Below are 14,128 nucleotides of genomic sequence, written 5' to 3'. Positions count from 1 at the left end.
CTTTACCACATTTTTCACATTCATAGTTTCTCTTCAGTATGATTTTTTTCATGTCTTCTACAACTTTTTTTCTGAGATGAATGTGTATGCACAAGCGGGGGGAAGGGCAGAGGCAAGAGGATCCCAAGCAGACTGTGCAGAGTCCAACATGGGGCTTGGTCTGACGACACTGAGATCATGACCTAAGCCAAAATCAAGCATCAGATGCCCAACCAACTGAGCCATCCAGGAGCCCCAATATCTTCTAGAATTTAGGTAACATCTGAAGGCTTTTCCATATTCCTTATACTCCTAGGGCTTCTCTCCAGTGAATCCTTTCATATCCCTACAAACTTTGATAATATCTGAGGTTGCAATCAAGAACATTTCCATAGTAGTATAGGTGTTGCATCAAACTAAACTTGGGGGCACCTGGGTGGTTCAATCAGTTAAACATCCAACTCTTGATTTTGGCTCAGGTCATGATCTCAGGATTGTGAGATCAAGCTCCAGGTGGTGCTCTGTACTGGACAGGGAGCCTACTTAAGAGTCTCTCCTTTTGCCCCTCTCCCCATATACATATAATCTCAGCAAGCTGGCACAGAGAGGTCAAGAAGGCAGGAGATGGGAAACTTAACATAGGGAAGTGGCCTCAAGACCTGCTCTCAGAAGACATGATGCTGCTAACCAAAGATTAGATTAGGATAAACCCAGAGAGCTCCCACCAGGATCTTTTGATGCACCTTTGTTTCAGACAACAGCATTCTCAAGATATGATCTGAGAATCTATTAAAGGTGGCACCAGGAGACTTATCACTTTCTCACCAGTTTCGTGAATGACACAAGTGTAAGTGTACCCCGAAGGGTGTTCTCTAACTTAGGCTGGCTTCCAAAACAGGTCTATAGTGGCCTATGCCCTTCTTCCTCACTTAGACTTATTCCTAAGAAGGACCCATGTTAGAGGACATATTGTACACACAGAGTTCAAAGTTAGGGTTTTAACATTTTCCTAGCATGTGAAAACGTTTTTACTATTTTCTATTAAAGAGTAGTTGTGTATTTTCACAAATGTATAAATAACACTCTGAAGATAGAGAACACTCCATCATCCCCAAAGGACATACTCAATAGTAGTATTAACAGAAAATTATGTTTACTATATAAATTAGACCTTATATGAATAAAATCTAGAAAAGAGTGGAATAGAACTTCAGAGAATATTCTCAACCATAACAATCTCAATTTGTGGACACTTGAGAACTTGCAAAAAATTTAACCCATGCTGGATCTTTGATGTAGAACTATGAAGACAAGTATAGAAGCCTACTGTTCAGATCAAAGGGAAGTCAAGCAGTTGGTGGGTTTGAGATTATTCTTCATTGCCAGAAAAAACAAAAACAAAACAAAAAAATCCAAGGAAAACAGGCTGAAAGCATGTGTCTGTGAAGCATATGCTTCTACCTAACTCTATACAGATGGCTGAAAAATGTGTTTAATCCTATTTCACTTATGTATTCCAAGTTCCATGTAAGTTAGGCTTTGGTGAATTCTGATATGAAAGGATAAATACAAGAGATTCTAGGAAAAATAGTTCACATTACTGACTTTGACATTAACAGCATCAAGGAAGGTCATCTTCAACTCTAGATTTATTGTTCTATATCACTCAGGCCTTTATTTAAAAAAATTTTTTTTTTAAGGCTATTTGTTTGAGAGAGTGAGTGAGGGCACAATCAGGGGAGAATGGGGGAGAGGGAGAAGCAGACCCCCTGCTGAGCAGGGAGTCCATCACGGTGCTTGATCCTAGGATTGATTATGAACTGTGCCCAAGGCAGCCACTTAACCAACTGAGCCACCCAAACACCCATCAGAGTCCTCTATTTTTTTAAGATTTTATTTATTTATTTATTTATTTATTTATTTATTTATTTATTTGTTTGTTTGTTTGAGACATAGAGAGGCAGAGACACAGGCAGAGGAAGAAGCAGGCTCCATGCAGGGAGCCCGATGTAGGACTCAATCCCAGGACTCCAGGATCACGCCCTGAGCCAATGTCAGGTGCTAAAGTGCTGAGCGACCCAGGGATCCCCAAGAGTCCTCTATTCTTTTTTTGTTTTGTTTTGTTTAAGATTTTATTTATTTATTCATAAGAGACAGAGAGAGAGGCAGAGGGAGAAGCAGGCCCAAGGCAGGGAGCCTGATGCGGGACTCAATCCCGGGACTCCAGGACCACGTCCTGGGCCAAAGGCAGGCACTAAACCGCCGAGCCACCCAGGGATCCCCTGAGTCCGCTATTCTTTTTTCTTTTCTTAAATAAGGATTTATTTTTATTTTTATTTATTTATTCAGAGAGAGAGAGAGAGAGGCAGGACGTGGGACTCGATCCCGGGTTTCCAGGATCACAGCCCGGGCTGCACCCGGCGCTAAACCGCTGCGCCACAGGGGCTGCCCTGAGTCCTCTATTCTTTTTTTTTTTTTTTTAAGATTTATTTAAGAGAGAGAGAGAGGCAGAGACAGGAGGAGGGAGAAGCAGGCTCCATGACGGGAACCTGACGCGGGACTCGATCCCGGGACTCCAGGATCGCGCCCTGGGCCAAAGGCAGGCCCCAAACCGCTGAGCCACCCAGGGATTCCCCCTCTTTTTTTTTTTTTTTTAAGATTTATTTATTTATTCATTCAGAGAGCGAGAGAGAGGCAGAGACACAGGCAGAGGGAGAAGCAGGCTCCATGCAGGAAGCTCAATGTGGGACTCGATGCCGGGTCTCCAGGATCAGACCCCGGGCTGCAGGTGGCGCTAAACCGCTGCACCACCGGGGCTGCCCTGAGTCCTCTATTCTTAAAGTAACTCTATATTCCAAGTGCTAGCCATAAGCAATGGCAAAGATCAAAGAACAAAAGATGAAAATAATAATTCACATGAGAACATACTGTATGATGATCTTTGCATCCTCACAACTACGGCAACTACTTATTGGCAAGGAAAACAGAATAAGGCTCTTTGGGCTAATGAGAAGGGAACTTTCTGTAATTAAAGAAAAGTAGAGGGACACCTGGGTGGCTCATTGGTTGGGTGTGATCCTGGGATCAAGTCCTGCATTGGGCTCCCTGAGAGGAGACTGCTTTTCCCTCTGTGTTGTGCCTCTCTCTGTGTCTCTCTCATGAATAAATAAATAAATCTTTTCTTAAAAATGTAGAATATAGGGCAGCCCCGGTGGGCAGCAGTTTAGCGCCACCTGCAGCCCAGGGCATGATCCTGGAGACCCTGGATCAAGTCCCATGTCAGGCTCCCTGCATGGAGCCTGCTTCTCCCTCTGCCTGTGTCTCTGCCTCTCTCTCTGTGTGTGTCTCTATGAATAAATAAAATCTTTAAAAAAATGTAGAATATAAAAATAATGGCTAAATCATACTGAATACTTGCCCCACAGGACACTAGGAAAGGAAAATATGAAAAGTGTTATTTTTCAACATTCCTTTCTTTACGGAATTTTTTAAATATATAAAAATTAAACCTACTTGCACATTAGAAATACATTTCAATCACCCACAGATCCAAGAGACTTCAAAACAAGAACACAAAAATATTACTAAGGAAAAATTTACTTATTAAACTTAGGAACTCTTGTTTTTTTTTTTTTTAATTTTTTTAAATTTTTATTTATTTATGATAGAGAGAGACAGAGAGAGGCAGAGACATAGGCAGAGGGAGAAGCAGGCTCCATGCACCAGGAGCCCGACGTGGGACTCGATCCCGGGTCTCCAGGATCGCGCCCTGGGCCAAAGGCAGGCGCCAAACCACTGCGCCACCCAGGGATCCCAGGAACTCTTGTTTTAAGAGTACCTACATAATTATCTCACTTCAGTATCTGTTTGCAAAAGTGGAAGTCTATAGCAAAGAGAATCACTTTAAGGATGAATACCTGATAAACACCATGTATGAATAACATTTATAACATTTCTTTAATGTTGTGAATTTTAAGAACTATATGAATTCATGTCCACAAAGCTTATCCATATTGAGTATGATTTCTTTCTCATTTAATTTTCACACTACCTTGAAAATATCTGTAAAAACTATAAAGTTTTTATTTTTTAGTTATAGAATACTAATCCAGTGAATAATCTAATCCAGTGAATAATCTGACACGTTTTTTTTAGTGATGTGGGGCAAGTGAAGGTTTCCTACATTGTTTACTACCAATTGAATTCTCTCCACTGAGTTTTTGGTAAGTCCCAAAGGAAACAGAACTGAAGTCTTTCCTACATTCTTTATATTTCTATAATTTATCTCTGGTGTGCATTCTTACATGCCCATGAAAGACTATGCAACAAACGAAGGCTTTCTTACATTCCTTATTTTCACAGACTTTCTCTCACATGAGTTCTTTCGTGATTTCGTAAAGAATTAATAATACTGAAAGCTTTACTACAAGCTTTACATTGATAAGGTTTCTCTCCAGTGTGAGTTCTTTCATGTGTTCGTAATGAACTGGGAGAAATAAATGCTTTCTTACATTTCTTACATTTATAAGGTCCATCTCCAGTGTGGATTACCATGTGTGACTGAACACCTGAGCGGAAAATGAAGCCTTTCCCACATTCCTTACATTCATAAGGTTTTTCTCCAGTGTGAGTTCTTTCATGTTTTTGAACATAATAGTGACTGCTGAAGGCTTTACCACATAGTTTACATTCATAGCGTTTATCATCAGTATGAGATCTCTCATGTTTGCGTAAGTTACTAGAATATCTGAAGACTTTACCACATTTTATACATTCATAGGGTTTTTCTGCACTATGTGTCTTTTCATGTATTCGAAAAGACTGGGGACAACTGAAAGCTTTTCCACATTGCTTACATTCATATGGTTTTACTCCTGTGTGAGTTCTTTCGTGAATTCGAAAGTAATTGGGACAACTGAAAGCTTTCCCACATTCCTTACACTTATAAGGCTTCTCCCCAGTATGGGTTCTTTCATGATTTCGAAGGGAACTGGGATAACGGAAAGCTTTACCACATTCCTTACATTCATGAGGCTTCCTTGCAGTATGAATTCTTCTATGTTTCCCAAGGGACCTGGGAGAACTGAAAGCTTTCCCACATTCCTTGCATTCATAGGGCTTTACTCCACTATGTGTCATTTCATGACTACGACAGTTTTTGGGACACCTGAAGGCTTTCCCACACTCCTTACATTCATAAAGTCCATCTCCATTTTGCTTGATCATGTATCTTCGAAATTTGGTAACAGAACGCAAGGCTTTTCCACCTTCCTTACATTCACAGCGTTTCTCCCCATTATGACTTCTTTCATGTTTATGTAAATTACTTGAGTAACTGAAGGTTTTACCACATTTTGTACATTCCTTAGGCTTTTTTGCACTGTGTATCCTTTCATGTATTCGAAAGGACCTGAGACCACTGAAAGCTTTACCACATTGCTTACATTCACTAGGTTTCTCTCCAATATGAGTCCTTTCATGTTTACGTAAGTTACTTGAATAACTAAAAGTTTTATCACATTTTATACATTTGTAGGGCTTTTCCCCGCTGTGTGCCCTTTCATGAATTTGAAAGTAATTGCGACAAATGAAAGCTTTTCCACAGTGTCTACATTCATAGGGCCTCTGTCCAGTGTGCGTCTTTTCATGCATTCGAATGGACTGGCGATGCTTGAAGGATTTTCCACATTCCTTACATTTATAAGGCTTCTCTTCACATTCCTGATATTCATATGGTTTGTGTCCAGTGTGAGATTTCATGTGCTTGTTAAAGGCTGAATGATACATGAACACTTGTTCACATAAGGTGCATTTATGTAGTTTTATTCCAGTAAAAGTTTTCTTCTTCTGATTATGATATGGGATCTGGCTGAAGATTTCTTCATACTGATTACATTCTTTACTTTTACAGAGTCTTTCTACCATTTGACTGCTGTAAAAAAATGAGAAGCATATTATTAATAGCTTTGTTATTAATCCTCTTACATTTATTGATAACTATGATGGTAACTTTACTATTTTCAAGGAAAACGTAGGTTTTCTGCATATTTTCATTGTTTGAAAGTTAACACCCTGAGAGCTTCCAACAGGGCTCCATCTTAGCTATTATCAAAACAGCTGTTTCCAGGTGTACCATTTTTCAGAAACTGTACATCACAGTAAGAGGTGAGAAAAAACTTGATGAAAATATCGTAAGGATCAGTGAATTTATTTTAAGATTTTATTTATTTATTCATGAGACACACACAGAGAGAGGCAGAGACATTAGCAAAGGGAGAAGCAGGTTCCATGCAGGAAGCCCGATGTGGGACTCAATCTCAGGACTCCGGGATCACGCCCTGAGCCAAAGGCAGACACAACCATTGAGCCACCCAGGTGTCCCAGGATCAGTGAATTTAAAGCTGCACTAATTTACTTGCTTGTTTTTTAAATTTCATGACATCTTGGATTCTGTAATGAAACTTTATTTTCTCATGCAAATGCTACTCACCTTAGGTTTGTCTCATGATTTTCATCCTGATCTTCACTGTCATGGATTTTCCATTTTTCTTCTGACATACACACTAGGAAAAAAGCAGTATAAATTATAAAAATTTAGAGAAAATTTGTTAGATTCTAGGTCCATGATGAGTTGTTACCATGGCAGGTTTATTAATAAAAAATATTCCATCTTTTCCCTTGAAATGGCACTGATGAGCAAGTTACACTAAATCTCTAATTGATTTTGCAAGTAAGAATGTCCTCATTCTTACCTATTGAGGCCAGGTTCCTAAAGGTTTCCTGCATCACATCTCTGTAGAGTTTCTTCTGGGAGTGATCCAGGAGAGCCCACTCCTCCATGGTGAACTTCACAGTTACATCCTCAAAGGCCACTGTGTCCTAAATAATTCCATAAATGTATATAGGATGGGTGAGATGGACTACTGAAGACCTATACTCAATTTATAAGTAGTTCACATATGACTTCCAGAACATAAATGATGTGGGGGTACAAAGGTGTTTCTTTCTTTTCTGTTCCAAAGGTGGGGCATAGTGAGGATGACAGGGTTTTCTCACTCCTGTCACCAAATATGTTGTATTTGTTCCAAAGCCACTTCTCCAATTCTATGTCACCAAACAAGTGTCCAATAGTTCAGTTCTAACACAAACTACCCAGAGTTTAAGTCAGATTCATAGTATAAGAGGTCAGTCCCACACACTGCCCCTATTTGTGATACCAGCTACAAATGGGAAGGCAAGTTTATTATTTTCACAGCCAACTACAAGTTCACAGATTTCTTCCACACTGTCTCGTTTGGAAATTTACTGAAATGATTTTAAGAAACTTAGGAAAATGCTTTATTTACCATTACCAGTTTACTGTAAAGCATACAACTCAGGAACAAAGAAAAAGTGCAACACATAGGATAAGTTAAGGCGGTGGTATGGGTAAGGGGAATGGAGATGCAGGTGGGGTGCAGAGCTCCCATCTCCTTACAGACACACCAACCTCCCAGCAGCTGGTTGGATTCACCAATGCAGAAACTGTCAGAATTCTGTCTTTAAGAATTTTGATGGAGGTTTCAGTACATGGACACAATTTAGTAAATCATTGGCCATTGGTGATTAACTCTATCTCCAGCCCTTGTCCTATATTCATAAGTGGAGAGCTACAGCTCAATGTTCTAAACATTTCATCAAAGCTTGGTATTTCAGGTATCCAAAACCCCATCATAAAAGCTACCTAGTAAGTGGCTAAGAGTTGCCTCTTGGCAACACACTCTTTCACCATTAACACTGAAGTAATTTTTTTTTAATTTTTTAAAAAATTTATTCATTCATGATAGTCACACAGAGAGAGAGAGAGAGAGAGAGAGAGAGGCAGAGACACAGGCAGAGGGAGAAGCAGGCTCCATGCACCGGGAGCCCGATGTGGGATTTGATCCCGGGTCTCCAGGATCGCGCCCTGGGCCAAAGGCAGGCGCCAAACCGCTGCGCCACCCAGGGATCCCTCCTCCTGAGAATCTTAAATCAGGGCCATCAGGGTTAGGAGCCTTTCCCATGCTAACTGGTTGCTTTAACAGATTTAAGGACAAGATTTTTTATTTATTTATCTATTTTTTTTTTTAAGGACAAGATTAAGTCAGCTTTGAACTAATCCCTTTGCTGTGCCACAGAGTGCCACGGATGTGTTCCCAAAACTCCACAGTCTTCTGCCTACTTCTTGCAAAAGAGGCAGGGGCAGGAGCAACAGAGGTACTCAAAGATTCCATTCAACTATCTGGTGTTTGGAGTGTGGACACAGCCCACCACTTACTGGCTTTCACCCTTTCTCTCTTCTTTTTCTTTTTAAATGTCTGTTTTCCCAAGAGTAACCTTTGAATGAGGCCAGCTCTTTCCACAGGGCATAAGGGGCCAACCCAGCCTCTGTCACAGCTTCACAGAGACAAAAACCAACAAAGGAAGGAAGGAAGGAAGGAAGGAAGGAAGGAAGGAAGGAAGGAAGGAAGGAAGGAAGGAAGGAAGAAAAGGAGAGGAGAGGAGAGGAGAGGAGAGGAAAGGAAAGGAAAGGAAAGGAAAGGAAAGGAAAGGAAAGGAAAGGAAAGGAAAGGAAAGGAAAGGAAAGAAAGAAGGAAGGAAGGAAGGAAGGAAGGCCAACAAAGACATCAATGCAGGAACCACTTTTAAGGAGGCCGCGTTCCAACAGTTCTGTTCCCAAACCCTAGAAATTCTCACAACTGCCAACTTTGGTTGGTCCCATCTAAAACTGAGGCTTGCGGGGATCCCTGGGTAGCTCAGCGGTTTGGCGCCTGCCTTTGGCCCAGGGCGTGATCCTGGAGTCCCGGGATCAAGTCCCGCGTCGGGCTCCCGGCATGAAGCCTGCCTCTCCCTCCTCCTGTGTCTCTGCCTCTCTCTCTATGTCTATCATAAATAAATAAATCTTAAAAAAAATTTAAAAAAATAATAAAACTGAGGTTTGCTGGGTCACCAATGCAACAGAGGGCAGCACAGGGCACAGTATGAGCTCCCTAGCACCCAGCAGTACATGCCATCGTCAGTCAGAAAACCAGGTGAGCAACTTAAAGCAAGAGAGAACAGATCCATGGAATGGTGGCCACATGTGTACATGCTGCTCATGGTGTCAACTGTTATGGCCACCTGCTAAGAAGTGGTTCATAAGTTAAGTGGGATGGCTATGTAGCCTCCAACAACACCCAGACACCCAGACAGTAGGAAAAGGCTTAGGACTCATGTAACAGAGGTCTCAAGACAAGGGTGCCTCTCAGGCAGCTAAGAAATGGCTTCAAAAGAATGAAGAAGAGCCTGGCTGGGTAAGGAGTTCATTGGAGTTGGGGAGTAGGGCGGGGGCAAGAGTTCTGCACACAGACAGGAGCTTTCCTGGTTGGAATCTCCTGCCTGCTTTAGACCAGGCTTTCTCATGGGCATGTCCAGCTGGGAGCACAAGGGGTGGGGGGGCAGAGTGGGGAGGTGAGGCTTAAGCTGTCAGCACTCAAAACACCCTAAAACGCAAAATCTGACTGCTCATTACAAGGGCAAACATCAGTAAGAATAATATGCACTCGCAATTACTTGTTGGATACAGGAGGCTCAAGAAATGATGAAAATCATTTCATCATGTATTTGGGGGTGGCTGGGTTTAACAGTGCTGGAAGGAACTAGGATATATTTATGGTGATTTTCTTAAGTTATGCTCCCTATCTTACAAATTTACTTTATTTTATTTTATTTATTTATTCATGAGAAACACAGGCAGAAAGAGAGGCAGAGACACAGGCAGAGGGAGGAGAAGCAAGCTCCACGCAAGGAGCCGGATGTGGGACTCGATCCCAGATATCTGGGATCAGGCCCTGAGCCAAAGGCAGACCCTCAGCTGCTGAGCCACCCAGGCGTCCCACAAATTTACTTTAAAAACATATAAGGGATCCCTGGGTGGCGCAGCGGTTTGGCGCCTGCCTTTGGCCCAGGGCGCGATCCTGGAGACCCGGGATCGAGTCCCACATCGGGCTCCCGGTGCATGGAGCCTGCTTCTCCCAATGCCTGTGTCTCTGCCTCTCTCTCTCTCTGTGGGACTATCATAAATAAATAAAAAAAAAAATTTAAAAAAAAATAAAAATAAAAACATATAAATTTGGGGCCCTGGGTGGCTCAGTCAATAAAGCATCCAACTCTTGGTTTCAGCTCAGGTTATAGTCTCAGGGTCCTAGGATGGAGCTCCATGTTGGGCTCCATGCTCAGCGTGGAGTTTGCTTATCCCTCTCCCTCTGCTCCTTCTCTCTCTCCCTCTGGAATAAATAAATAACATCTTTAAAATATAGAAATTTACATATATTATACTATTTAACAGTCTTGATTTCATTTTAACTGTACACAGGAAACCATTTTAAGATATAATTCCTTTAAACACTAAAACTACAAAAGTGTAAAGCATTTGTATGGCTTATGAAAATTTTCACGGGCAGCCCGGATGGCTTAGCAGTTTAGTGCCACCTTCAGCCCAGGGTGTGATCTTGGAGACCCGGGATCAAGTGCCGCATCAGGCTTCCTGCATGGAGCCTGTTTCTCCCTCTGCCTGTGTCTCTGCCTCTCTCTCTCTGTGTCTCTCATGAATAAATAAAATCTTTAAAAAAGAAAAAAAGAAAAGAAAGAAAATTTTCAAATGTTCAACTAGCAGGACATGGGACATCAGTTTGTCCTTCTCCTGTATCACACACAGGATATTTTCCAGGAATAAGTAGCATATTACAATACAGTAGGGGTTTGAGTTTAGCTCCTTACATGCACTGGATTTTCAAATATTTATACAAGCTTTGGGCCGTTTTCCTCACATCAATTAAAATAGGGATTCAATTGCTTTAGCCTGTTGAATGTCAGTGTTCTCTAGGGTCATGCACATGCACTAACTGATCCAAAAATGAAAAGTGACCTGAAGAAAACTTAACTGAATGCCTCTCAGGTCTTGAACACAAATTCTACTTAGCTCCACAATTTTCTTGCTTTCCTCACACCATATCTTTCAATCAACTCACAATTTCAGAGCCCAAGTACTAAAAGAAACTAGAACCAAAGGATTCTAACTAGAGCTGCACTATTCTATCAGTAAAGGAACCCAAAGTTAAGAAATATTAGAATCAGCATGTATGGGCAACCTGCTTCACACAGGACAGAAGGAAAGCCACATTCAGAAAGTTCCACATTCTAGGGCAGCCTGGCTCAATGGGTAGAGCATGTGACTCCTGACCTCAGATGAGCTCAAGCCCCATCTTGGGGATAGAGCTTACTTTAAAAAAAAAAAAAAAAAAACAGGGGGCACCTAGGCGGCTCAGTCAGTTATGCATCTGCCTTTGGCTCAGATCATGATCCCAGAGTCCTGGATCGAGCCCCAATATGGGGCTCCTGACTCAGAGGGGAGTCTGCTTCTCCCTCTCCTCTGCCCTATCCCTTGCTTGTGTGCTCTCTGGCTGTCACTCTTTCAAGTAAATAAATAAAATCTTTAAAAAAAAAAAAAACAAGTTCTACATTCTCCTGGTGGAGACAGAAGCCCTGGAATGGGTCAGTACCTGAAAGAATGATACAGCCACCTGAGCAGCCACAGGAATGAAGTCTGGGAGCTCCACACCCTGGGATAGCAGGGGAGGCTATCCAGGAAGAAAAACTGAGCATTATGTACTCCTCTTTACAGGCTCATGGAGGCCAGAGCTTAGAGACCTCATCCCCAGGCCTCTGTCTGCCACTGACATTGCTTTGCACCAACAGTGATATTTTAAATGACATAAACCCAATGTCTGAACAATCCAGCAAATCACTCACATCCAGTGTTTATGTGGAAAGGAAGGGAAAAAATTGTTAAGGCACTTTACTGGCTCAACAAGAAAACTCACAAGTGGGGCTTCTGTGTGGCTCATTGGTTAAGCATCTGCCTTCAGCTTAAGTCATGATCCCAGGGTCCAGGGATCGAGCCCCATGTTGGGCTCCCTGCTCAGTGAAGAGCCTGCTTCTCTCTCTCCTGCTCTCCCTACTTGTGCTGTCAAATAAATAAATAAAATCTTAAAAAAAAAAAACTCACAAATATGGATTGTGTTCACAAAAATAAATAGGACATTAATTATTAACATGAGAACAAACTGTTTTATAAACTAGTAATCTGGGGATCCCTGGGTGGCGCAGCGGTTTGGCACCTGCCTTTGGCCGGGGGTGTGATCCTGCAGTCCTGGGATCGAGTCCCGCATCAGGCTCCCTACACTTCTCCCTATGCCTGTGTCTCTGCCTCTCTGTCTCTCATGAATAAATAAAATCTTTAAAAAAATAAATAAAATAAACTAGTAATCATAGCTGAACACTAGGAGTCTCCAAGTCTACGCCTTGGAAATCCATTTGAACTCATCCCAAATTAAAGAACAGACCTCATAAATAAATAAATAAATAAATAAATAAATAAATAAATCAGACCTCAGAATATTAGTAACACACATAAGGGGGGTAATAATAATAATACCAGCAGGGTAATGATAGAATTTTTTATTTTTTGAAATTCACTCCTTTCTTGACTCTTTGGAAATATTTTACACTGTCTTTCACGTTGTATGGATTTTTATTTTTTATTTTTTTGTATGGATTTTTAAAAGATTTTTATTTATCTATTCATGAGAGACACAGAGAGGGGCAGACGTAGGTAGAGGGAGAAACAGACTCCCTGTCCCAGGACTCGATCCCAGGACGCCAGTCACAGCCTGAGCCAAAGGCAGACGCTCAACCAGAGCCACCCAGGGGCCCCTCACGTTGTATGGATTAAATAAATTTTAGTCATTGAAAATTTTAAGACTAAAATTAATTGAATAACTCTTTTAAATGTGACAAACCAGAGGAGTGGTCGTGCTGACAGGGGAGATCACCCAGGAAAGTTTCAAAGAGGAATTTCCACCCAAAGGGCTTCCCTTAGGATGTCTGTGCCCAGGAAAAAATCCTGGGAGGAGGAGCACAAGGACTTCGTACAGCGTTGTTCCAGGGGATTATTCCCTAGTTTTCCCTTCCGTAAAATATCTAGGAATACAAACTAAACGCATTTAAAAGCGACATCCATTAAAACCGGGGGAAGGGGGGATGATAAATAACTGAAATACTGAAAAAAAATAACTGAAATTCTGCTTGAAATGCATCATGAAGGACGAACAGTTCATTGTGACGCTGTGAATTGGAGACGGGAAGTGGGCCAGGAGGGATATGGAAATTGCCTCAACGACTGCCAGTCCCAGGGAGAGCTGCGCGCGACAGGACAGTGGATTTCACCGTTTTCCACAATTCTGGAATACTCAGAAGAAAACGGTCCCCTCTGAAGAGAAAGGAAGGGACTGGAGACCTCACAGACCATGCACCTCCCGCGCACGAACTCCGGAGGGCCAGTCGCGATCGTCCCCTGTCACTTGGGGTCACCACTGCATAGCCTGGGGAGACACGGAGCTGCGGGCGCAGAGCTGTCCGTCCAGACTCGAGGGCCGAAGTTGCCGCGCGCAGGGACGCTACAGGACGCCGGAATGCCAGCTGCCCGCCCCGCCCCCGCGCCGCGCGCCGGCGGGGCCTGAGGTCCGAGCGGCGCCCCCGACGCACTGGAGTCCCAGACTTCAGAGTTGTCCGCGGGGAAGCGAGATCGCGCCACGGCCGCCTCCGGCCGGTTCCAAACAGCACTCCGCCCCCCTCTCTGGAAGCCCGGGCCTGCACACTCACCATTTCTAGCTTTCCTGGGCCTCCCAGCGTTCCACCTGCGATTTCTGGGGAAAGTACAGGTCTCAGTCAGGTAGAATCAGAGGAAGAGCGACGCGGAAGTTTGGAGCGCAGGTAACCCGCGATGCCAACAATGGCGGGAGCCAGAGGCCTCCTGCGGTGCGCCTGCGGAGCGTCGCCCCACCCACCTGCCCTGACGTCTCCTCTGATTGGGCAGCTTGCAAGGCCCACCCCCTCTCCCTGGGGAGTGACTGCAGGCCAGAGGTTTGGTGTCTGCGGAGCACCGGTGGGAACTCGTCGTCTCCAGGGACCTTTACGTTGGAGGGTAACGCTGAGGGGCCAACTCTGGAACTGGGACCCTTCTTTACAAATACACACCCTTGAGTCAACTGGCTCCATTTTGATCCCCATCCTTACTTATTTCAGAGTTTAA

General features: G+C 43.0%; 1 protein-coding gene across 3 annotated transcripts; it reads right to left on the bottom strand.

Moving 5' to 3' along the window:
• Nucleotides 1–3,319: 3,319 nt before the first annotated feature.
• On the bottom strand, nucleotides 3,320–13,840 carry LOC129522577 (zinc finger protein 709-like). Of its 3 annotated transcripts, none has more exons than XM_055344914.1 (4): nucleotides 13,699–13,840; nucleotides 6,732–6,858; nucleotides 6,470–6,542; nucleotides 3,320–5,911 (listed from the first exon to the last, which is right to left on the bottom strand). In XM_055344914.1, exons 1-4 carry the CDS (start codon nucleotides 13,699–13,701, stop codon nucleotides 4,336–4,338), a joined length of 1,779 nt encoding a protein of 592 aa, XP_055200889.1. In that variant the 5' UTR covers nucleotides 13,702–13,840; the 3' UTR covers nucleotides 3,320–4,335. The 3 variants fall into 3 exon arrangements, with proteins under 3 accessions (XP_055200889.1, XP_055200890.1, XP_055200891.1); XM_055344915.1 differs by having other exon boundaries at nucleotides 3,320–5,908; XM_055344916.1 differs by lacking the exon at nucleotides 6,732–6,858.
• Nucleotides 13,841–14,128: the final 288 nt, after the last annotated feature.

This window comes from Nyctereutes procyonoides, unplaced genomic scaffold, assembly GCF_905146905.1.
Source record: "Nyctereutes procyonoides isolate TBG_1078 unplaced genomic scaffold, NYPRO_anot_genome, whole genome shotgun sequence".
Lineage (NCBI taxonomy): Eukaryota > Metazoa > Chordata > Mammalia > Carnivora > Canidae > Nyctereutes > Nyctereutes procyonoides.
Note: the sequence above shows the minus strand (reverse complement) of the source record. Positions and strands in the feature narration are given on the sequence as shown.